Source organism: Passer domesticus, chromosome 1 (genome assembly GCF_036417665.1).
Source record: "Passer domesticus isolate bPasDom1 chromosome 1, bPasDom1.hap1, whole genome shotgun sequence".
NCBI lineage: Eukaryota > Metazoa > Chordata > Aves > Passeriformes > Passeridae > Passer > Passer domesticus.
The window spans coordinates 8,055,096-8,080,975 of NC_087474.1; the positions used below are offsets into that span (position 1 = coordinate 8,055,096).

The 25,880-nt window shown below is 42.7% G+C and overlaps 1 protein-coding gene and 1 long non-coding RNA gene across 7 annotated transcripts in view; both read left to right on the forward strand.

The window, feature by feature from the left end:
• The window catches only part of DNAJB6 (DnaJ heat shock protein family (Hsp40) member B6), a 56,055-nt gene that overhangs the window by 26,027 nt on the left and 4,148 nt on the right, over window positions 1-25,880 (forward strand). For 5 of the 6 annotated variants that reach the window (XM_064435864.1, XM_064384947.1, XM_064384921.1 and 2 more), the window contains exons 8-9: window positions 458-528; window positions 21,882-23,055. In XM_064435864.1, coding sequence (XP_064291934.1) covers window positions 458-528; window positions 21,882-22,192 — 382 coding nt within the window. In that variant the 3' untranslated portion in view covers window positions 22,193-23,055. Of the gene's footprint in view, window positions 1-457; window positions 529-21,881; window positions 23,056-25,880 lie in introns of those variants that run through there. The other variant, XM_064385024.1, reaches the window with a different exon arrangement.
• LOC135278540 (uncharacterized) lies at window positions 3,380-15,294 on the forward strand. The gene is made up of 2 exons (XR_010346023.1): window positions 3,380-8,237; window positions 11,942-15,294. It is a non-coding gene; the product is annotated as an uncharacterized LOC135278540 (long non-coding RNA).

Consider the following 25,880-nt stretch of genomic DNA (forward strand, 5'->3'; position numbering starts at 1 on the left):
CTACAAATTACTTGCTCTGATCAAATTAAAAGTGGATTTAAGACTGTCTTGTGTACAAAATTGTGATTGGACCTAGAATATCATACATTTAACAAATGGGTAGGGACTACATACAGTGTCAAGATTGTGCAGTTGATCTATCAAGGCATTTAGGTTTAGATAACAGTGTGTAGTGTGAGCACAACTGTGACAATGTATGAGGTGGCAGCTGTAACTGTTAACCCTACATCCTGGAGGATTCCAACTGCCAGAAGGCAATTTTCCTGACTAAGCAGTGGGGAAATGCAGATGGGTGCTGGTGCCAGCTCCGGCGCTGGTAAATACCAAAGCTTGCCAAGTACAGTTGCATTAAGCAGGTGCTGCTCCCTTACAGTTTGTTATCTAAACCCAAGGTCTGGTATGTGTTTGAAACTGCCTGCAGTGCTCTAAAATGGCTCATGGTGTTTTTGTCCTGCAGGATTTTTGAGAATGGACAAGAGAGAGTAGAAGTTGAAGAAGATGGCCAGTTAAGGTCGCTAACAATAAATGGTAAGGAGCAGCTGCTACGCTTGGATAACAAGTAATTCAACGCACGCATTTAACAGAAATTTTAAGCTCTAACAGCCACCATTTGAGGATTGACAGGAACATTTTTTGAAGATTTCAAATGAATTCAACTTTCTGTATATCCGTACTCAATCTTAAGTAGTATAAGTAGCTCACAGAAGCTCGTATTTGTCATAGACTTTTGAGTTAATCGTTGGGACCACATCAATTGGACCATTTTTTGTCCTTAAAATTGTTGTAAACTTCTGTATGCACTTTTCTTTTCTTATCTGTGATCAAGGTGAACCATGATCCTTCAGTAGTGCTAGGGCGAGATGTACACTAACACTAGCATGAATCTTGCTTTTTCCAATTTGAAATGTGAGCCAATTAGTAGTTCAAGTCTGCTGTGAAGTTAACAGTTCCAGGATAACCTTTTTAATAATTTCAACTTTTTTTTTTTTTAATGTTTAGTAGTGAACAATGTTAATACATTTCTGGTAATGCATTTCTGGTTTAAATAAATTAAGGATGTTTTCTAGTTGTGCATGAATGCAGACAACTTTAGTAAGTTTTGACAAATGTTTAAATGTGTAATGTAAGCAAAAGGTAAACAAAAGTGAAGCCAGTGAGCTGAGTCTTTTGTCATTTGCTAAAAAAAAATTCAAAATGAATAAATGCTGATGTTTGTGGTGCATTCTTTCATGAATGGCATTTGTAACCTTCCTGTGTCTGTGTGTGATTTGGGCAACTTGGGAAAACGGTGCTTTTTTTTTTTTTTTTTTCCCCTTACCATCTTTTACTTCAGTCTTAAGGATGAGGGCCTTTTTTCTTTGCGGATGTTTTCTTCAGTGTGACTGAAAACATGATTTTTAATTTCATTTCTAAATCTGTATTTGAAGCACCTATTTTTAAGAAGCATTCAGAGGCTGACTCTCTTAACTCCATCTTTTGCCCTAATACGTAATTATTTTAAGTCTAGGCCTAAAGCAACTCTATTTTAAAAAGTTTTCTAAAGTTATTTTGAGATTTGCTTCAAAAAATAATCTGTAGTAAATGTAAGTAAACATTTGATAAATTTTATTTAGCATTTAATAATTGCAAAAAGACTGACAATTATGAGTTTTTTTGCTATTTTGAGAACAAATAATTGCTTTGAAGATTTGGACAAAATTATTAGGATTATGATATCTCACTCTTAGTTCTCAACCAAAAATCAAAAGATGGATTAATGCCCTTTGTTAATTTAATGGAGTAAAGTGTTCATTTGTAGCTAAGACCAGATTTTCAAAGTTTAGTGAAAGATGATTTGGTTTTGGTGTGTCACAGAGAAAGTGGGCAGGTAACTAATGGTGTCTGTTAACAGCTGCCAGCTTCTGGACAGTTCCATGCATAGATCATGGACGTGCAGCTTTCATCTGTGCACCAGCTTTGAACATCTGGCCTTCACAAAACTCTTCAGGGTGGCTTAGTGGTTAAAAAAAAAAAAAAAAAGCATGGTGTTTTCAAATGATCACCTAATGCCTTCTTGCTGAACGCCATCTGCTTTGTACTAACAAATGTGTTGATTATTAAATACATTGAAAAGATACGCTCTTGTTTTTCATGCAGGAAAACCATTTCAACTTAAGCCAAACCAAGCTAACAAACTGCTACTACAGAAGTTGTATTTGCAGTAAAGTTAGTATATTGTACTTTTGTCCCTCTACCATTAATGCTAATTTGATAGAACTGAAAAAAAATAACATGTAGAAGAAAAAATAAATATATACTTTGGTTTTGGGACTAAAGCAGTTATATACCTTTTCAAGTTCTTTGCAGAGTTCCTGTCACTTCAGTGTTGTGTTTTTGATGTAGAAGCACAAACTTAGTTTAGAACTAAACAGTGTTTTCTTGTTAATGCTGTTTTTTCCCCTCCCCGTGTATGTTACTTCTTGATCCAGATAACTAAACATGAAATTTATTTCAAAATTTGGCTTTGTTGTGATGTCTTGAGTTATTAAAAATGTTAATTTATATTTATAGGATGCAGTGTGCTCCTTTAAATTATGTAAATTGTAAAAAGTGCTTTAAAATTGATTAACCAAGTCAAATAAAATTAGGACAATCTGGAGTTGAGTTTGAATGCCTTCCTCTGGATACCCATAGGTTTTATATTAAAGTGCCAAACTTCGCCTTCTAGTTTTATTCCAAGTCATCTTCATTAACTTTTAAATTACCTTGCTCAGGTTAAGAACACAATTAGGCTGCCAGGTCTGTACCCACATGCTTATATTCTTACCTAGGAAGTTGTGATCCTTCTCACAGTGTTACACACAAACAGGTCACACCAGAGTTCTGTAGTGAAATTTTTAACACTAAATGTGCTCAAGATCCAGTTGTTTGGATAGTCTCTGTTCTGCCTTCAGATCCCTGAAGCTGCTTGTCAGAGCTGGCCAAAATGCAGCATTAAAATGGCAGTGCTGCATTTCCTTGGTGGAAACTGGCAAAACACAGGGAATGAGTCAGCAGAAGGCAGAATTTGGCAGTAGATTCCTGCAGGAATGACATACCCACACACCAGCATTTCCATAGGCTGGTAGTTGAACTGGTCCAAATATATCATTGGACCAGCAATTCCAGTTCCAGGTTGAAAAATTTGTCATCATTTATTTGACCTGAACCTAACAATCTCCATCTCCTTCAGTGTATTTTTTGAAATAACATCAATATCCAACATTTTTTTGATGCAACTTCTTGCATCCAGCTCATTTTTTAAAATACAAAATAAATCCACTGTGACACTGAGAATTTCTTTGCTGAATTTAGTTGCTTTCTCCTGAAAATCCACTTGTTAGATTGCTTTGAAAAAAACTTTATGTTGTTCCTTTCTAATACATAGTTTTCATGATGTACAAGACCTGTTTATTAGAAGTGATAGATCGTCAAGGGCAGTACATTTCCTTAAACTTCAATTTTGGCCAAAATAGTACAAAATAATTAACAACAGAAAAAGTTCTTGACAGCAAATGCTAGGTACAGATGTACAGTGGGATGAGGCAGCTTCCAAAACCAGATTCTGTTGGATTAAAAGTGCCATCTTTTCATACATGAGGGATTAATTTTGGATGTTTAGGGACACCATCTCATTTAAATTAAGCTTCCTGGAAAAACAGTGGTTTGGAAAAACCAAGATGGAGTTTTTGAACCTGCTAAGTCATTTAGTCTTTCATGCTCTGCTTCAAAGTTCATTGGTGGATACAAGAACTTTGTAATGCTTTCTCCTGGTGCAACCTCTTTGCAGTCCCTTGTGCATGGCAGTAATCCCAGTGCAGCACACTAACCCCAGTTTCTCTAGATTGCATGGCACCTACCCCTTCCACTTGGCTTTACTGAAGGAGTTGGGGATTTTGTGTTGGAATGCTTCACGCTGTGAAACGGCTGCACTCCTGCAGTGCTCAGTTCTCACAATTCCTCTCTGCTGAGAGTCAGAGGGGTTGGTCTGTGGTGTAGGTGACAAAGCTGCTCTGCAGAGAATGTGTGCGTAGCATTTGTCAGGTGGATCCTGTATCAACTTGTGATTAATTGATGAGCTGAGTTAGAACGCTGAAAACAGGATTGTAGAAGATTTAAAAACCCATCATCTCTAAGCCCAGAGGGTTTGTATCTCTTCTCAGTGTTTGTGTTTGGTTATCCTGTTTCCTTGACTCCTTCAGTGTTTTGGCATTAGGTGTAACTGGAGGTTTGTCTTTTGTATTTAGCTGTGCTGTGTTTCAGACCATCTGTGGGATAGTCCAGTGATAAAATGAGATTTTATTTTTTATTTTTGATAATGTGAGTTCCTGAATCTGCTTCTGTTCTGTTTGAGCTGTGAGCTCCTTTGCCTGAGTTTAATCTGTGGTTGTAACAGGATAGTGCTTCTGAAGATGGTTGTGTTCACAATGAATGCTACAGCTGTTGGATGCTTGTGGTCAGAGAACCTTTGAAAAGGGCTTAGTACTTACAATACTTGTTAACCTTTTTGTGGAAGTGTTTCTTAGTATTTTTGGAAACTTTGCCTCTTCGTTTGTGGTTTTTGGATGTTCTGGTAATTAGGCTTATTTTCAAGTCGTGGTATTCTCATGGGCTAGTGGCAATATGGACATCAGTAATCTGCCAGTCAGCAGTAACCAAACTTTGAAACTTACCCTTTTTTAACATAAGAAAGCCTGTTTGCACTGTCTGCTCCCTCAGGGCTTGTTTACTTGATGATTGAGTTATGACCACAGACTTGATTTGCCTCAACATAGACAGTTTGGGTTTTCTTGTTACTGTTTGTCTTAAAGTGCTTGTAGGTACAGAACTTCTTATCTTCCACCTGAAATGCTGAAATGGTCCTTATGAGGTACTAGGGCTGGAATGAAGAATGTTGACTTTGTTAGTGTTACAAACTGTACCTTTGAATTTATAATTCTAGTGAGTTTCCTACTTGGTTTTGAAAAATATACCTTGGCTAGAGCAGGTTGCTGAGTGGAGTGCACTCCTGAAAGGATAGAACTGAAGGTGGTTGGTTTATATTCTGCTATATAGGTCATACATTCACAAAATAATAAACCTTGTGTTTGAGATGCTGCTGTCAGATCAAAAAAAACACGAAAGAATTAAAATCCTGTGATGATCAGAGCCATAACCCTGAACATCTGCAAGCTGTGCTGATTTAAACTCACTGAAACTTCTCTGAAAACTCAGTTGTGGCAGACTCAGTGTTGCATTAGGTGTTATCTCACTTCAAACAGCTGGTAGAAAGTTAATCAAAACCCCACATGAGCACTTTGTGCTCTGTCATGCTGCTGTGGCCAAAAGATAGGCAGGAGTTGGGAGGTGATAGTGGCCAGGCCTGCAAGCTGGGCTGTCCTGGTGTGAGGTGGATTGCACGGATGGCCTGACTGCTAATTACCTACTGCATATAAAGGAAGTGGAAGACTTTTAGATGTTGTCAGATTCAAAATGTTGTGGTGGGGATTAAAGTATGTTTAATTGAGAAGATAAGTAAAACATTTTATCAGAAGGAGATGATTAAATAGAATTCTCTTTCGTTTCTCTGGCTTTTACAATGAAGTTAACTTTGCACCATATTGAGTTAATTTTAAACTCACTAAAATGAGGTAATTTTTGAACCTGACTTAAAACTGACAGTCAAGAAAAAATATTTTTAGAAGCTTCTGGTAATAACTCCTAAAATTTGGCTTTGGCCTATAGCTTATCCTTACCTGAGAATCTCAAATGAGGGCTTTTCTGGCTCTTCTTTGCAATGCAACCAACATCAAGAGAATTTAATAAAAATAGAAAAAACAAAACCCTGTAGCTGCTAGTTTACCAGCAGTGAAAGTAAAGCTGAATCATTTCATTCACTTGAATGTTAGAGGGAGATGAAATAGTAACACCTGGTTTGGAAAAGCTCACATGTGCTTGCTGGTCTGTTATGTGATAGAACAGATAACATGGTACATTGAGAACGCTTCAGTTCCTCTTTCTTTTTGAAGTTAACGTCAAATTTGAAATTCCCTGCATTGTTTCTTATTTGTAAATTTATTTGAGTTACTAGAATGAGAGAGGAATCCAGCCTGGGTGACTGGTCATAGAATTCATGTTGTGGAGCACACATTCGTGATGGCCAGAAAAGAGAATTACTGTCTGTAATGGAGTTGCTTGAAGGTGTTACTAAACCAGCTGAAAATGCAAAGCAGTAGCTCTGGAATCTTCTGTCTTGGTTCCAGTCACAAGCTTGATTGGATTGTGGCGCAGGAGGGGAATTTACCTCCCAATAATAAAAGAAGTCATGAGGCTGCAGAGGCTTTGAGACATCTGGTAGAGAAGCTGGGCAGCCTCATCCATCTTTCGGTTTCCCTCCAGAAATACACGTCAAGTCTGTGTTAATCTTTGTAACTGATATATAGAGTGAGATTAACTTGCCAATTTATCACACATTTGCATAACTGTCACCATAGTCACCTCTGGCAAAGTTTTCTCCTAGACATGTAGTTGGAGGCTGCCTTTTACTCTTCACAGTAACTAAATCTGCATTTGTCATCCTGTTGTGATATTTGTCATACTCAGCCATGGAAATACTGTGCTTTGCTTTTGTGTAAGAGCATTCTGCAGTATCAGTCACTGTCATTCTCCTTCCAGGGGGAGCTAGACTGTGGATGTTTTAAAATTGTTTTGAACTTTGCTATGAAAGTATTTCTGAAGGAAAATGGAGAAAACTCACATGGCCAAGGCTCAGCCTTTCCTGCAGCTTTTCTTAGCTACAGGACAAGGCCTCCTGTCTGCAGAGGACTTTGGCCAGGCTTTCTGTAATAACACTGCCTCTCATCAGAAGGCACTTTTGTGCTTTGAGTTACTTGGACATCTCCTGTTGAGTAGTCACTCAGACACCCCTGAGAATTACTCTGCTCATCTCATTTCTTACTGCTGGGTGCCTATGGAAATGCAGTCAGGTCCTTATCACCAAATGTACTGCACTTGGATAATGAAAGGGCATTATTCATCTGTTCTACACCAAGTGGGAGCTGGCTGGCCAGGAGAGCAGTAGAGAGCTAGAAATTCACTTGGAGCTATTTTGGCTGTATCTGGTACTGCCTGCAAGCAGGAGTAGCATTCACAAGCCTCCTGCCCTCGGTTTTTGATTGAGCTCCTGAGTAATTGCAAAGAGGTGGAAGATTTTTCTTTTGGGGACATTCACCTTGAGAGTTAGGACAACCGCCAAAATGTTTCTTTTATTAAACACCTCTAGTGCTACTTCTGTCTTTTCTGGGATTGGATGCTGTACCCCTGAGAAGAACAGCAAATCTTAAGGTCCTTTAAACCAGTAAGGGAGAAGCAGGAAAACAATGCAGCTTGTCTTGTGCTGTTGACATTAATTTCAAGGACTATTCTCTTCATTTGGCTTTTGCCTTTCTCATCAGGAAAACATGATCACGAGTTATCCCAGTGAATGCAAAAGTGGTGGGTGTTTGGCAGTGTCTCCTTCTCCAGTGAACCCTGCCTGTTCTCTGGCTGCCCGGGCTCAGCACTGCTCCCCTGCCAGCACAAGCAAGGGAGGTGCTTTGCAGCCTGTGGATGGTGTGCCAAATTCCACTTTGATTCTGAAAAAATGTGTACACCACTTAGAAAAAACTGCATATCAAAGGTCGCCTTGTTTGGAAGAAGAGTATAAATATTTGTATCAGGCTAGACAAATTCAAATGAGAAGATAAACACACATTTTTAACACATAGATGATTAACTGTTGGAAGGAGCTGCCAAGAGCAGTAGTTTCTCTGGCTTTCATGTCTTAAAGACCAGCTTTCTGAAAAATATCTCGTAGTGAGAAGGGAGTGCTTGGGCTTTACAGAGAAGTCGAGGAAGCTCTGGGAGCCTGGGGCACAGAGCAAGGTGCACCATGGAGCACAGTGTTCCTTCCAGCCCTCCTCCGTGGGCTGTACCTTGGCTTCTGCCCTCCTGATGTGTTGCCATTGATGCACAGGTCATGTTCTCTTACTGTGGTTTTCAGACTGGGGGATGCTTTTGTGGTGTGGGGGCCGCTTTGTCTCTTGGGAGGAGCTGAGGAAGCAGGGGAGCTGGGAAGAGAGGAGCCAACACCACGTGCATCTGGGGCAGCCTGATGACTGTTGCCCTAAAGCATCCAGTTTGGGATGTGTAGGTGCCAAGAGTGGACTTCATGTGGGAGAAGACATTCTGGATCTGTTCAGGTAAGTTGCTTTATTGTAATGATTGGATTGGATGTTAAGTGAGGAGGAGGAGGAACCAGGGTGAGGTCTGTGATGACTGTGCCAGGGAATTAGATTTGGAATTTGCAATACAATGAGCCCTTGTGTATGTCCTGTCTTCTCACCAGCTACTGACTGCACACCTTGAGGCAGCCTAATTCCAGCTCCTCAGTTGAAGATTAGGATGTCTCTTGTTAATCAATGTAATGATACAGCAAATATCCAATTTCAGAGTAAGCTATTCATTTTCTTGAATGTGGGCAATGCTTTAATGATCTAAAGTTTTTTTTTATTTTTAGTGTGTGTTAAATCTCATGTGGCTAGCAATACACGTGTTTTGAATTTTAAGTGACTGTGATGAAAAGAGTTGGCTTTTTGTTAATGGAATCACCTTTGGTATTGTGCTAAATCCCTAAGACTGCATTATGTCAGATAAATGATTCTACACAATAGCCAGGGAATTGTCCTACAGGGCTATGTGTGAAAAACCTCTCTGTGGATTAGTTTTTGGGTTTTGTATATACCCACAGCTGCATTTGTTAGGTTTATTTCTAAGGAGAACTTGAGGAAAGGCAACTTTCTAGAATTATAATTCATCAGCATTTGGGTCATATAAGGAACAAACATAGTTTGTAACAAAATAAAAGGTAAGCTATCGTGTGGTAAAATCCTGATATCTCTTGAGTCCTTCCAAGTTTTTGGGAAAGGTATCCTGCTTGAAGAGCACTGGAACTCCAGAATGTTTTTCTTCAATGGTCAAATGAACCATATTTTGAGATCTAAATATTCAGGCCCGAAAATAGCCTTTGTGCAATCTCCTTTCTGAGCAAGTAATAAAAAGTGTAAGGCTTTTTCCAGTCACCAGCATGGACAGGGCCAGCTGTAGTGACACAAGGAATCTTGTTAATGGAAAAGCAAACAAGTGTACGTGCAGTACTGCTCTGCCCTTTTCTGGCCTAAAAGAAAGACAGAAACATTTCTGTAGTTTGCAAAGTGTGTAGCCAGTGCACACCTTGAATGTTCATTAGCAGTAAACTGCTTCAAAACTGTTAAAAAATTGTTAAAACCAGTTGTTTTTAAATGTACCAGAACTGGAACTTGTCAAAGCAAAACAATTCCATCCATTTTAGCTGTGTTTTCCAAGGACCTTCAAAGATTTGAGTTGCATTCTGTGTGGAACCTATTCCAGAGGTGGAAAATGCAGTTTTGTTTGCTGTGCAACTCAAGTCCCCTGTTACAGTCACTGTCTGGTGTTCGTAGACTAAACACTGTTTTCTTTTGAGAAGCAGGTAGAAAATGACAAGTAGATGATTGGGTTTTACCACTGTTAAGTAAAAAGAAAATGATGTGTTCTTTACTATGCATATTCATATTTTAGAGGTGTTACATATCAATGTCAGCCACTCCTATGTAGTATCTAAATTGCAGGATCTATTGTAAGGGGGATGTGTCTAAATAATTTCAAAAGTACTTTTGAAATACTGCCTTACTTTTGATCTATATTGAAATTATTAGCCTGAAAGAATTGGAAGAAAGTCGTTTTGGTTAAAGGTTAAAAGAAAGTAATTTGTCCTCAAGCTTTCTCATAGTAGTTTTGTAGCCATTAATAATTAATTTATTAATAGCTATGACTGTCTCAAAAAGTGTCATAGAACAGAAAGTGACTTTTAAGTGGCTTCTAATGCAGTGACTAATTGAGAAGACATTTCTTGTAATCACTCCTAAAAACAAGAAACTCAACTCAGGGAAATAAAACATTTTTCTGAGAAGACACAGGTGTTCAAAGCTCCCTGCTCTTCTTGATCAACCAAATTGAGAACATGAGATGAATTGATTACTCTTACGTGGTTTCCACTCTCCCCTCTCCTCTAGCACTTGCTCTAAGATCACATGTGTGGTTTTGCCCTCGAAATGTTTATAGAAGGTGATGACTACATCCCTGGTAACCCTTTTCGTGGAATAAATCACAAAGCCAAGTGCTTGCCCTGCTGCTCTGTTGCAGGGGAGGTGCTTGTTGCCCTGCACAGAATAGTTTCCAATGGTGGAAAGTTCTTTTATGAGAGCTGTTTGTGGGGGGGAGTTTTGCCTTGCGCCTCCCAGCTCCTCCTGAGACCAAAATCCAGCCCTTGGTTCATGCTGGGCTCTAGATTCAAATTGCTGTTGTGTTTTCTGGGTGTGGTGGCAAAACTACCCAAATTGTCTCTGCTGTTGGGTTTGGGCCTGTAAGGGGCACAGAGCCAAGCTGGCAACTTAGAGCACAGCTTTCATGTAGGTTAGATGATAGATTGTTAACAGAGGTCAAAGCCTCTTGGGTTTTCTATTTTTGCGACTATTCTGGCTAATCTCTTAAAATCTAGGTCCTCCAGATTTTCAGTTAAAACTGGAGTAGAGGTGGACACTCAGGTCCTAGTTGAACTGTCATCAGTGTCTATTTATTGCTGTTACAGCAGTGTGGTTTTATTTGTTGATTTATCTTCTCAATTGAATTCAGTGCTTTGAAGGCTTTTGCAAACAGATTCCATCTCCTGGAAGGCAATTTTGCTGCCCTTTTGGCTCCAATTCTGTTTCCAGTCCACTATTCAGTCTTGTCTAAGCAACTTTCTCCTTAGAAAAACAGTTCATGATTCTTTTATTTAGTATTTTTAAATATTACTGTAAATGGAGATTGTTTCTGTAGAGATACCAGGCTGTATCCAATACCAGCAGTTCAAGCAAGGTCAGAATTTTAATTGGAAAGTGACAAAATGTTCTCAAATGTGCCAAATCTGGGACTATTTCTGTCAGTCACTGACTTGCATGATAACAAATGCAGGTGACCATCAGCCTTACCTGTTGTGGATCTGTTCCAGGTTTGCTCTCTCTGTCACAGTGCTGTCTGCAGGACATGTCCAACCCTGCAAAGGGAGCCACATTGCTTCACAAGGCTGAGGAGAAATGCCTTTGTGTAAATTGAGTTTGACACCTTCACACTCAGTAAAACTCTTGGCAAATGTTTCTGAGAAGATTCTGAGTGTGCTGATGTTCAAGGAAGAGGTGGAATAGCTCTGTTGGATGCTGTACTTTGGGCTGCTACCAAATCATAGTTACACAGCTCAAACCTCAGCAGTTTTGATACTTGTTTTTATAATTTTTCAAATATTTATATCATGATATATTGAGCCCACTGTCAAATAGTCACTTAAACATTCTTTCATAAAGCTTTCACTGCCATTACACAAATACAGGAGATGAGGGTACATTTTTAATGCTGGGTGAGTCTGAGCAGAAGCTGGTTATAACAACTTCAGGTGCTGTTCAGTTGTGCACTTTTGGTGGGTGCAGCCCTCCCCAGCTCCCATCCACTTCTCCACCAAGAGCCAGTGGCCTCTCCGGTGTGCATTCCACCCTTCTGGAATGTGCAGCACTCCAGCTTCTCTGCCTGTATGGAAAGTTCTTAAATACCGGCCCCCACTTTTTTGCTTTGGCCCCAGAGATTGTGGTTGTTACTGTCCTTGGTGCTTCATCCCACGGAGAAGAGGAGAAGGTGGGATGGTGCCACTGCAGCCACACAGGATGGGAGCAGCCCTCGCTCCGGGCATGGGCAGCCCTGGGGAGGCTTTCCTGGGAGATACCTGGCCTTCCTGGGTGCACCAAGAGGTACTAATGGCACTCTTCAAACTCTCCTTCTCTTTCCAAAACTCACAAAGCTCTCTTGGTAAAATCTTGCCTGCTCCCACTGGATCTCTGCAGAAGGAGCATATAAACTGACGATACTGTTTCCAGGCACAAAAGAGAATTGTAAGTATTGTTAGTGTTGGGTGCTAGTCATGTTCCTGGTTTGGTGTTTTTTCAGTTGAGAAAATCTTTGTTGCTGTGCTCTCTTTATTGGTTGTTTGCATCAGAAGTTCATTTTGAGAAGCATACATGGAACTATTTTTTTTTTGTCTGTTTAAATACCTGCATGTATATGTGTGCATACATTTGCATTTATAAACATCGTTATTGACAGATTTTGAAAAATTAGTTGTATTTCTAAACTGTGGTGGGTTTTAAGGCATAGATCTTTACTATGGGTGGGAAAGGAAGAATGTTTGGCAACTTTGAGATGGATTGGAGATGCCAAGCAACAAAAGTTGGTGCAGCTTGGGAGTCATGTCTCCTCTAAGGCTAATTGTACAGGTTTCATAATTAAATGCAGTATTTAGTCAAAACTACTATTGAATGTCAACTTGAAACACTATTTTTAAAAAAATTCAGGCTTGTCATTTTTATGTCAAAAATGGAACAGCAGCTAATGACTTAGTGTTCCTGACATTGGGAACTGGGTTTTGTGGTGAAAGTTCATGAAATACTTTGAAACCTACTGAGCCTCAGAAGAGATGTACTGTTACTGTGAGCATGTGATGCTTTCAGGGTCATTTAAAGACGATGGTCTCTGGAGCTCTGTAAATCAGGGATGTGTGCTCACACTGGAAGATGGGATTTGCTTGCTGTAGTCCTACAGGGATAGATGGATGAGGAATAAATTGCATGTTGGGGGGTGTAATTGGAGAGGGCAGGTATCTCTTCTTTTTTTTGTAATTAATACCTGGAACCCTTAGTGTCAGAGCCACAGTGTCATATTTAAGCCTCGGGGTAGAAGGGAGAATATTTTTCAAATTATTAACCTGAAAAGATGAGACCTTGCAAACGGAGCGTGGACAGTGCAATATGAAACGTGGAGCTTCACTTACTGTCTCGTGTCTGTGCTATTTCAACAGCACTAATAGCCATTTGATGAAAGTATAAACTTAGTGATTTTGTGCTTTTGCCAAATTACTATGGAAGTGTTGACAAAACAGCTGGGGAAGTCATTCATCACATTTTTCTGAAGTCACTCATGAGATTCTTTTCTTTTTAAATTTAACTGCATGGCTTTTTCTTGATGTATCTTTTTTTCTTTTACGGTAATCTGGGTTTGCTGTGCATTAAGGTTTTGAAGACTGGTTTAAAGCTGATAATCAATGGAAAAATATGTAACACTGCTGTACAATTTGCAAATTAGGGCTTGCTCAGAACTGTTCTGAAGTTTCTCCTTTAGTGAGGGCCACTAATGGGAATATAAGATGACGTCTTGATACTTCAACTCATTAGTTTTTAAGAGTTATAAAGATCTGTTGCAAAAGTAGAAGAGCACTTTTCCTCTGCTTTTGCTGTTTGAAGAGCTTTTTAATTAGAAGCCAATTTTGCTTGACCTGGTGGTGGAAACTCCTGGAAGGGAAGACAAGAAGCGAAGTTTTGTCTTTGGGGGCAGTGAGGGAGCTGTTTCATCTGGAACTGGGAGGTTCTGGAGAACAAGTATGAGAGATGTGAAGGTCTGTGGGGCTCTGCTTGGGCACAGGGGCAGAGGAAACACTGGTGGGAGGCACCTCGTGTCTGGGTACACCATGGAGGACCTGCCAGGGCTGCATGCAGTTGCACTGTGGAATTTTTATTTCTTTGTTTTCCTCTAGTAATGAGTATTAGGTTTCATTATAGGGGCCAGTTTCTTTCTTTTTTTTTTTTTTTTTAAACTCAGTAGGATTTTGGTTTGCACTTCAAATACAATTTCAAAGTGAAACTTGGTCTGCGAGGCTTCCTCATGGCAGAGATGAAACCCACGGGGATTTCTGTCTGAGGTCGAAATATAGCTGAGATGAAAAAACCCTCTTTGTTTCAGGACAGTTTGAGTTGGAAGGGATCTTAAAGTTCAGCCAGTTCTGATCCCCTGCCCTGGGCAGGGACACCTTCCACTAGACCAGGTTGCTCAGAGCCCTGTCCAACCTGTCCTTCAACACTTCCAGGGATGGGGCAGCCACAGCTTCTCTGGGCAACCTGTGCTAGGTAAAATTTCTCCCAAAAAGAAATTTCCACAGTAAAAATTTCTTCCAAATATCTAATCTAAATCTGCCCCCTTTCAGGTTTAAAGCCATTCCCCCTTGTCTGCTTTTGTAAGTATCAAACCAAATAAAATAATTTGATGTCAGTGATACAATTTCTGGAGGATGTAAGAGACAGAGAGAGGTACAGTGTTCTGAGCTCCATCTCAGCCATGAGTTTGTGAGGTGTGTTGGAGAGAGAAGCCCCAGGAGCAGGAGCCCCTGGTACAGGTTGTTAAAGGGTCTGGTCACTTTAGTTTATTGCTGTGCAATGAGACTTGCAGGAAACTGGGGTAGACCTCTGACATGACCCCGAAGAGTGTAGAAAATATAATCTTTTAAGTAATCTTGATTGCTGTTTAAAAATCAGGTCCATTTGGTCAAACTTCAAGCTTTAAATCTTGCTAATTTGTATTTATATATGTCAAGCTGTGAAGCTCGTTCCTCATTCTTTGCTTCCTTTCAAAATTCATGCAGAAATGAATAAAAGGCCCCTGCTTAATAAAGTCTTTTAAAATTAATAAAATTCCCTTTGAGCATGCAAATTGGGTCATCTCTCTGCTTGCTGGAAACGTGAGGATTCATGCTACCTCCTGCCATTTGCATTTCCAACATCCCAGATCTTTAAGATGAGAGCAGCCGGCGTTATCCATACGGATGCCCTGGTGTGCTTTAACAGAAGGAAAATAGCTGCAGAAAGCTGGGTGTGCTCAGCCTGTGCCTTCTCTCTTGCTTCAGAAACAATGCAGGACCAATTCACTGGGCTTTAACAGGTTCTGACGAGGAAGTTTTGGCAGGGAGGAAGTAACTCCAGGCTCTCCCAGCAGCTCCCTCTCTTTAGGCCAGGCTCCAGAGCTCGACCTGGTCCAACAGGAGTGGCTTTAGCCATTGGTCCCTGGTAGCCACCATGGGGAGCAGCATGATGGCATTTCCTTTCAAAGCAGCACCGTTGTGGTTGGTGTGTGCTGAAAACTCACTTTATTTTATCAGTTTGTTGCAGATTGGGGAATCTTTGTGGTGAAATGTGCCTTGAGTAGCTTGTGATGTGCTGGGAATGCAGGATTCGTGTTGGTACACGCTGAGCTGAATGCAGGATATAATGGGGTTCTTGGGTGTGGATGGGGGTGGTAGGTAAAATCCACCTAAAAAAAAAAAAGGGAAAATCTAAAGCTTGAACTTTCTCAGGGAGTTGCTGCAGGGCAGGGAGGGTGAGAGAACCCAGTGTGGGGCTTTCCCTGCTGTGGTCTGTGCTGCAGGAGTACAGCTGGGCAGGAACAGTGTGAGCTGGCACTGGAGCAGATGAATGCGAGGGCAGAAATAAAAGGAGCAAGTCCATTGGCAGCTTTTAAAGGCAGAAGGGCAGAGGGCTGCTCTGAGCATGGAGCAGAAAGCACTGAGCCCTGCCCTTTCCTGGACACCCGAGGTGCTGCAGCCAGGCCTCTCCCAGGACAGAAATAGCACTCCATCAGCATGTCCCTTTTCCCAAATCCCACACCCTTGTGTTTTCCATCAATTCCCAGGACTTTGCCACCACCTCCCCTTCCATCTCCTGCCACTTCTGGATTTTTCTTCCCCCCTGGCAGGAAATGCCTGGCTTGCATGGCAGGCGAGATAGTAGTGCTGGTCCTGGCCTGGGAAAGGCCAGCCCAAATCCCCTAATTATAAACTTAATATGAGTTTTTGGGTTGGAGCAGGGAGGCATAACCCACATCTGAGTGCAGCGCCATCGGTGCTGAGAGAGCTGAGCCTCAGAGCCAGTGCAGGATGTGAGACAGAGAGAGGAGGGGATGGGACACTGAGAGCAGGGCATGGACTGGGAGCTGCTGGCATCTTCAGTTTCTACCCAGCTGAGCACGCCAGGCACCGCTTTGGATAAATATTTCCTTGCATTCTGGAGGACAGGAGTCTCAGACAGACACCAGGAAACCCTGAATCACCTTGTGTTCTCTGTAACACCCAGTGCATTTGCTCTGGGAGGAAACTGATTGCCAATAATTGGTGAAAGACACTGATCTGTTGTGAGCTGACTCAAAACCTCGTTGTTTGTCCTGTGCTTTGGCTGATAAACGTCACTGTTGAAATAAACTCCCTTTACAGTTTACAAAAGCGACGGTGCAGATGGGGCAGCTGCTCCAGCATTCCCTGGATAGTTTCTGAGTGATTTCAGGCTCTTTCAGCTTTCAAAACTATGTGCATCTTTTTAAACAGAGGATTTTAAAATGGCTGCTTTTTCTTGTAAGCATCACATCAAATAGCAAGAGAGAGATTTTTAAGGGCTGTCACTGTCAAACTCAGAGATGTTTTCCAAGGAGGGCTCGATGCAAATTTTGGTTTCTATTGAGTCTGACAAACCCAAGAGAGCCCAGGCTGAAGGAGGGTTTTATAACTCATTCTAAGCGTCACAGTGTTAGTGTTTCCTGGCATTTAGAAACAAGTTTAAGAACAATTAATCAGAAGAACTTACTCAACATAGCCTCTAGTAATGGCGAGGGAGTATTTTCTTGGCTGAGCATGTTGTCTACAGTTTCAGGAGAGGTGAGGGGTGTGTGTGTTCACGTGGTTTTGGAAAATACCCTGGGCTGGGTGTTTTATAGTGAGCATCTGTCATTTCCAACAGGAATTAAGAAAACTGATGATTTAGCAACTTTCTGAAAACAACTTTCAAGGTGTGGTCCCCTAAATGAGACCATTTCTGTGTTTCAGTAGAGTCACTTGGTCTCCTGCTGTCTTCTCTGTGCTATCAGACATTAGATTTCCTGAGAAGAAACAAAAGACCCAGTTGATCTCCAGGATTTTTTCAGCCCAGAGTAACCCAGGCCTGTAGACAGATCTGTTAGATGAGTTCTCAGATTAAACTGGTTCCTGTAAAGCCTAAGATTTCCCAGCAGCTGGTGGACTTCAGTCTAGGAAGAACCCTGGTAGCTTCTGTCAAGGTAAATATTAATATCAGAGCTGCTGTAACAATGGAAAAGTATATTGGTAGAAAAATCTTATCAACAGGTTACAAAGATCACAGTGCAATCAATTTCAGATAAAGGTGTTTAAGTGGGGATCTTCTCTTTCACTTTTGATTGCTCCTTCCATTGCAGTTCAGCTCTCCGTGGCAGCAGCAGATGTACTTGAGTCATCAGAAACTCCAGGTCCTCTGCAAGCACGGGGTAAATTCCAAACCTTGTAACAGGAGGGTGGAAGAAATTAAAGAAAAGCTCCCCCACCAGCTTTCTGCACTCTTTGTGATGCCAGCACACATCAGGACCAGCTCAGGGGAACCTCAGACTGGCTGAAGCAGCAATATGATGCCTTGCTCTGAGTTTACACTGCCCCTTAACTTTACAGTCTGAAGCATTAGAAAGACACTTCACAGGCCATCCTTCAAAGAAGATTTGAATGGAGGAAGCTTCCTGCAAGCCACCTTTGAGTACCCGGGGGCAGGAGCTCAGCTCGGAGCTGTGGTGTCCTTAGGCACAGCCGGATGTCCCTCACCAGGCACATCTCTGATGCTGCCTGCGGGACCAGGGGCTCTCCGGGGTTTGTGGCCTCAGGGAAGTGTTCCTTTGGACTGAGCAAACTGGTGCACCTGCTTTTTATTTTGTAATAGAGGGGAAAACCAAGATTCTAGGGGTATTTCTTTGGTGAGGTGTGTAAGAGCACAGCAGGAGTAGGGAAGTGAGCTGGTAAATGCAAATCAGCAGCTCCATCTCCTCAGGATGTTTACCCTGGTTTGTTCGGCATAGTTCTGTCATTACTGTCCTGCCATTAATTACTGCTGATTCCTGCTAGGATTTCAGTTCAATTCCTGGACATACGTGGATATTACTTAAATGTGACACTAAATAATAGTGGCAGGCTGTGCAGGACTGCTTTGGTGTGAAGCACCCCGAGACTCACCTGTCCCAGCTCAGCTGCATGTCTCTGCTGGTCTTTTTATTCCTCTGTGTTATCCTCAGGATGTAACATCCAGCATAAATTGGGCAGACAATTGGGGATACAAGCATCATAAAATCACCGTGGGACAATGCTCTGTTGAGATATGTTACCAGATTAAGACAAATTTCCAGGATCAGGCGCAGACCCTTTGGTGTAGCTGGTGTTTCCCCCAAGCCCCAGCTGGTCCAAGTTTGCGAGAGCCGTGTGGAATCTCAGCGTGGCTGTTCCCTAGGACACCTGGCCGCAGCCAAGATTGCCCTCTGCTGGTGTGCTACAGCTCCGAGGAGCCCTGTTTTCCACTGCCAGGCAGCACCTCTTTGCCATGAGAGGTTATTTTCCAGCCCTTCTTGCTAGCTTTTAGCCCTAACCCAGCTTTTTAGGATGCTACAGCTCCTGTTTGATTTTTTTTCCCCCTCCTGGAAGCTGCTGTTCATTTCAGAGAACCTGCTGCAGCACAAAACCAAATCTTAATTATTGTTTTTAAATGTTACTGGTAATGCCAAATCAGTAATTTTCAGAACTAACCCTAGGAAATGTAACTTCTCCAAACTGGTTTTGCAAGTGAAACAACTGCTAGGTTTTTAATTAATATTTGCATTAGCAGAATAAGATCTTTTGCTTAACACCATAACCTGGATGCTGATTCCAGCTGTCCTCAACCATTTCCCCCTTCCCTGCCCCAGCTGGGGCGGCTGCACGATGAGCTGGCTGCAGGCCCTGAGCTGGGTTAAAAATAAGCTGGCAAAAAGGGTTATTTTTAACCTGGCTCAGTCCCTGCTCGGGGTCACGGCGCGGCTGCCCAGGCTCTCACGTGGGTGTGGAGGCGCAGGGGATGGCAAGAAGGAGGTGCTGGGGGAACTGAGGGCTGTTTAAAGCCTGAGCACTCCTGGAAGGTGCTCCTTGGGTGGATATTCCTGCTCAGAACTCAGGTATTCCACACCCAGCCCCCATCCCCAATACCTGCTGTCTTCCCAAAAGCCATTTCTAGGACAAATATCACTGCTGACAAAGCTCTAGCAGAATTTAAGCACTTTTTGGTGGTGATCTCCTTTGTGGCTGACTTCTCCCAGAGTAAATTCTATTCAAGTTTTCTATTTGCAGTGGTACAGTCTGGCTTGAGTGTTTCAAGTATGTAGAACAGGAGAGAATAGTTGATGCAAATCACACTTTAGTTTTGCTGTGCCAGGTGTGCTAAAGGTGGATGATCAGAGGAAGATCTGACAGCTCGTGCCATGCATAGCACTGCAGTTGATTCAGTATTTAAATCACAGCTGACGTGATGTTACATTTAACTAATTTCTGGTGCCATCCTGCTCTCCCACAACTCATAAGGGGGGAAGGTTTGGGCAATTGTTTGGGGTCTACTTGTTGAACTAAAATTTCCCTTTGCTTTGGGGGATGTGGAAGACTGAAAAACTCTGTTAGGTGATCAAGATGGATTTAATCCTTTCAAATTATTTAAGAGAGCTAATAAGAAAGATAGAGACAGATCTTTCAGTAGGGCCTTTAGTGACAGGACAAGGGGTAATGGTTTTAAACTGAAGGAGGGTTGACTTAGATACAGTGATGAAATGTTTACAGTGAGGGTTGTGAAACGCTAGCACAGATTGTTCAGGGAGTTGGTAGGTGTCTCATGCCTGGAAACATTCAGGGTCAGGTTGGATGGGGCCCTGAGACATCCTGATCTAGTGGAAGATGTCCCTGTTTATTATAGGAGGGTGGGATCAGATGAGCTTTAAAGGCTCCTTCCAGCTGAAGTGCTCTGGGATTGCAAAGGTGAGCTGGTTCCCTGAGCCCAGCACTGAGGAGCTGTGTGAGTGTGCCTGGTTGGGATGTCTCTGTGATGCACAAACACACCCAGAGCCTCAAGGATGGCCTCAGCATGCTTCCCATTCCTGCATCTATTTGCAAATATAAATTTTAAACATACATTAGGCAAGACTTTGCATATGAAAAAGAAATCCATGCACTTTGTGTTATCATGGGAAGGGAGGGATCTTCTACTTCTGGGGTGCCGTAATTTGTTAGGAAGTGAACTCTCTTGACTGGTTTTTGTTTGATGTACAGGTTCCATGTGCTTTCTTTTCTTAGTCTTGGCATTTTATAGGCTTATCTTCATAGGTATCATCAGACTGATACCTTCTTCAGTCCTGTTTGTATAGTGTGTAAAATCCTCTAGCAGCTTATGGGCAATGATGGCAATTCTGCATCTGGTTTTGAGCTTTTCCTTGCCCCCTGCTTCTCGTAGATGAAGTCCTGGTGCCATCCTGGCAGCCCTCTCCTACTGCAAGGACAGCCACACACCCAGGGTTTTACACTGGCATGACACAGGCAGCCAGAGACTAAATGCAGAAATCCTTGTCTCGTCATCACTCGTGTTTCTGTGGTGTTTGCTTGTGCCTTTGGAACTGTGGGGGACTCCAGGGTACAAAAGCAGGAGTGTTGAGGTGGGAATGGGCACTTAAACACTTGGGAAGGAGCGTCCTCTGCTAACACCCAAGCACAGCCCATCACACACTCAGGAGTCCTCCTCTGCTGCAGGGCCTCGGGTGCCTCACTGTGCTGTGAAATGACTTTTAAACACACCTTGCCTCCTTTTCCTCCTGCCCTCAGAAGCATCTCCCCGTGTACAATTACAAGGTAAAGACAAAGCAGCCCGTTGTGTTTGGCAGTGGTGGTGTGGGGCACACACAAAGTGGGGGTTCCTGCTCTGTCCCGTCTTGCTACATGGTGCCCTTTTCATCTTCAAAGCATTTTCCAGCCATGAACTAAGAGCACACGCATTAGCTGGGAGCACACACCCCTCCCTGAGCAGCTGATACCGGGCACATCCCAGGAAAAACTTCCAGAATATGACACACCACTTTTGATGAAAATAAAATGATGCCATATTTCATCAGCTCTATTAGAAGTACTTAAGTAATTGAACTAATGAAACTTTAAAAAGCCTTTAAGAGACGAATGTGGTACACACCTTTGTTCCAAGTCTTTCTCCCCTGCTCCCCTTATTTTCCCTGTTGAACATCTTTTGTTGACTTTTTGGGATCTGTTTGTTTTCCAATGTGTGGTTTTGCTGAGTTTTGGGTGTGTGTTGTGGTAGTTGATTTCTCTGCTTTGCAGCAGTGGTTCTGTTACAGTTTCTGCAGCAAAGGAAAGTATCATTTGCAACACAGCATGAGTATGATGGGAGTATCTCATCTTTCATACCAGTTTTTGCAAACATTGGGGTTTATTTCCATTGTGTGCATTGCCCTGTGCTGTGTGTGCCTGCCTTGCCTCTGGGCTGTGTATACCTCTCACAGCTTCAACATGATTTCTTGTCTTCATGTGTTCCATCACACATCTCTATCATCTTTCCAGCTGTGATGTCCAACATCTGGCCCTCTGAACCCATGCTGGCTCAATTCTTGTCCCACTACCTCTGTAGCCAGCTTGGGTATTTATCTCTCCTTTTACCTTTTCCTTGAGCAGGACAGTCCAGGTGAGGTGGGAGGGGATGACATGCTCTGCACAGGAGAGAAATCCTGTCCAGGGCCATGTGCTCACCTCCCTCACCCTGCCCTTTGGGGAAAAAGGGAAAAGTGGCTCCCAAGGCATCATGCCTGCTGGACTTTTTGGGTGCAGTGACCAGCCACTGATGGAGCTTTCTGCTCCAGACCCTCCCCAGTCTGCAGACACACAGGACTGTCCATGACCAACCCCGGCCACGACACGATCTTTGTGCCCCCTAACCCCCAGCCCATTTCTGAGGGCCTTTTTTCCAGGCTGAATTCATGCATTCTGGGTGCAGCTTACCTTTCTTTGCATTTGTTGCTTTTTGCAGGGGAGGCAGACGAGGAAGCCTTTGCCGAGGAGTGCAGACGGCGGGGACAACACGCGCTGCCCTCCCAGCCCAGCAGCCGCCTGCTGAAGCCCCACAAGTCCGGCAACTCGCCCCGCTTTGCCTGCCATTACAGCAGTGATGAGGTGGAAGAACAAGACAGAAGCCGGGTTATGAGCAGCTTCGAGGCCCCTATTTATTTATCAGGTGTGCACAAGCATGTTGGTGAGAAACGTGCAGAGAAGGACCCATCACATAGTCAAAAGCCAAACTCAAAAAGCCATGCCAGAAGTTGGTGCTGTGTGTTGACTTAATGTTAGTGCCCTGGTAGATAATAAACAGCAGCTTGTCTGCCTTCATCCTGCTTTAGCTCTGATCTTCCATTTAGCCTAGATTCACTAATGCCCTGGGATATTTAAGGATCCAGGGCAAATACTGTTGTGCTGCTGAAGTGCCTGTGCTCTTTGTTGTTAAAAGTGAAGGCATTTTAGAGGTTAACTCATCACAATACTTTGCACATTAATTTACTTAGATTGTGCTTGGCTTCCTTGTTCAAGGAGATGTTCAGCAAGTTGATGCTATTTCTAGAAGCTGCAGTTTTAGGCAACTAAATCTTAATAGAGGAGGCTGAGAGTGTTCAGGCGAACGTGGCAACGTGGCAATTGTCCGGGTTATTTTTGGAAGTAATTAGTCCTTTGATATATTTCCAGTCTGTAATTTTGTGGCAATGTAGTCCAGAGGCTATCTTGGACAATGAAGTCCTCTTAACTACTTGATTTAATTGGAACCTGTGGTCAGGGATCATCCAGGACTGTGAGGACAGGTTTTTCTGATACATGAAAGATGCCTTTCTGCTTGGATGCCCAAAGCAAGGACCCTTCTCAGTAGTGGGAAATCAGGTGAAGTGCTGGGAAGTGTGAGCCTATGAGGCTTCTCAGGGTAAACACAGCACAATGAAAACATGCACTGTATCCCAAAACAGGTGCTCATGTACTCCCAGTGCTGTACCAACTTCCAATGTGTTTATGGCCTTTAAACCTAACAATGTCTTTTGTATGGAAGACCTAAAAATATTATGATGGACGACACATTGAAAAATTGGAATAATTTAGATTAATGTCTTCCTGATAAGTTGCTGTTTGTGTTTTTAAAGATGACCAAGTTGAATATTTTCTTTTTTTTTTAAAAAAAAAGAAAAAAGTTACAGAGGCCTGAATGTAACCTCTGGGCTGATGTCCCATGAAAGGGCTACAGGTTTGGTTTTCTGTGGCTGGCAAAACAAAACCTTGGCTCTGCCTTTGGACACACAAGGGTCTCTGCAATCACAATATTTTGCAATGGATTTCAAGGAGCAGCTGAGTTTGACATGCATCGTGCAATTTTTGGAGCAATTTTTAAGATTGCTTAGGACTTTTTGCTGTGAATTTATTTATGCTCCAAGGCGCACAAGTTTGCAATTAAAATTAATTTCCAGAAGTATTAGTGCAATCACAAAACGCTCTGTTCTACCAGTAGATTGTGAGTTGCCAAAAAAGACTCAGGGTGAAAATTTGATTGCAGTAAGACTAAGATTTTACTGTTGCTTTAAATATTTTGCCTGCTGTTCCTCTGATGGACAGGGCTGCTGAAGGACTGGTCGAGTCAGTCATAAAAACCTACGTGAGTGCCTTTATCCCTCCCTGGGGAGTGTGTGCACGAGCCCTGGCCAGTAATGCCATTCCCCTTCATGGGTGTTCACCTCTGCTGAGTGCCTTGCCCAGCCAGCAGCTTCACCAGCACAGCTCTGTAATGACAGAGACCACTTGACTCGCTTGGCTTCTCAGCGATCACTGCCGTGCTTCCACGGGAGAGAATGGCATCATTTCTGCCCTGCCAAAGCCCTCTCAGTTCACTGGGAAATAGCTGAGTTCAATGGCCTCAAACCAGGTGCAGTTCCACCTTGGATCAGATGTTTTTTGCCACCACCAGCATGGGGCCCTTGACAGCAGGACCACGCAGCAGTTTCAGATGTTGTCCCAGTTGGAGCATCTCAAGCAAACCCTCAGATGGTTCACCTGCAGTGAAGTTTTCTTTTCCCAGCTCTAGGAATGGGACTGTTTGAATTTTGATTTGTAAGTCTGTAGGAAATTTAAATGGAGGAGACAGGGAGAGGTTTCATCTTGACTATGTGGTGGGAGTCTCTCTGGAAGTGGCATCTCTCTAGTGCCCAAGAGGAGAGGCTGGCAGCTCCTTGAGACTGGCAATATCCAGAGGTGAGATGAATCCTCTGCTTAGTCAGGATTGCCAGTTATCACAGTGGGCATTTAACAAAAAAAGAGAGAGTTTAATTCTCCATCTACCATGGGCACTTTGTGTTTTAGTAGAAATTGCTCTGGAAACTGTTCTTGGTTTCATAATGGCCTTTTAGAATAAAACTTCCACCTCTTGTGCTCTGAAGTTGCTGCATATATCAAACAGTTCTGTAGCTCCAAAAAGGAATTTTAAGAATTCAGATACTGAAGTGATGTGCTCCCTGATGGTGTGATACACAGCTGACTGGGGGATCTGAGCCATGTCAAAGTGGTGCTAATGCCAGCAGAGACCTGGGGATGGCAGCTGTTAATGCCAGAGGTAGAGGGAACTACCCCTTAAAAACTACTGCTTTGGATTTGAGAGTTTTGATCTTTATCCAGCAAGAATGACTGAAATGTTTAATTGTTAAAATAGTTTAAAAAATGATACAAATTTCATTATTTGGAAGATAATATTGCAAGGTTTGCTTTTCCTTTTCAAAGAAATAGCTTGCTTAACCTACAACTTACAACATTAATAATGCATTTTTCCCTGCATTTTCATCTGCTGGCATCTGTGAACAGGAAACCACTCTAAAAGAGCTAGCTTAACTAATCCTGATCCTCTCCTGGCATGGTTTCCTCTGCTGGAAAGTTGTGCTGTTTGTAGGTCATTTCATCTTTAATTCAGTCTCTGTTCTTTTTACCAACGTGCAGTTTCCTGAATTACACTTTACTAACTAGTAACAGTGATGTGCTTTGTTATCCAAACTAATTACTTTATAATTCCATCACAAACTTTGTTTTGGGCATGTAATGGAAAGAGAAAGGAAAGCAAAGCCACTGATTTTTGTGGAAGTCTAATACATGAGGAATGCTGGAGGTGCAGAGATGGAGCTCGCCCTCCCTTTGCTCCACATCCCCTGGCTGTAACTGTGCAAGTGGGATGGGGTGACAGCTGTGCCCGTGTGGGGCAGGGCTGGGAAGGATGGCTGGTGGGTTTGGAGAGTGGCTGGTGGGTTTGGAGCCTGGCTGGTGGGTTTGGAGACTGGCTGGTTGCCCCCAGGCTTAGCCCACAGCTGCCTTCACTCATGGTGTTTTGGCTGCTGCTACGAAATCATCTTGTTTTACCCATCAAAGACAGCTGGGCTGTGTGTGGAAGGGCTTCCATGGCTGCACAGCCTTGCAAGGTTTTTCTTGCCTTTTGGGAGTAAAACCTTGGAAATTGTTCAGTGCTTGTGTTACCCTAATTGCAGGAGGCAAACAGGTGATATCTGGCTTGGTTTGTTCTTGTGGCAATTCTAGTCAGAATTGGTAAAGAAAACGGCGTGGTGAGCAAGCAGGAAGGAAGGGCCCTGCAAGTTGCTAAAGCTTCTCAGTCCCCTAAAACATCAAAGTTGGGATTACATCACCAGTTTGGCCAGTGAAACTGGAGAGCTCACCCCTTGGGTTTAACAGTGTGGATAATTGAATAGTGGAACAGCATACCTAGACAGGGTGGGATGTTTTGTCACCCCAGGCCTTGACTAAAGGCTCCCTCTCCACGATGCTCCATGGCACAGGCAGGAGCTGTGGATGAGCAGAGGGAATTAGTAGGTCAGGTTGTGCTGTGTGCTGGGCAGTGGCTCAGGCTGAGGGGAGGGGATGTGAAAGTGCAAAGCTGTAATTGCAAATTGAGTCACACGTGAAATTATACTCAAGCTGTGATCTGGTGTGAATTTTTACAATGGCA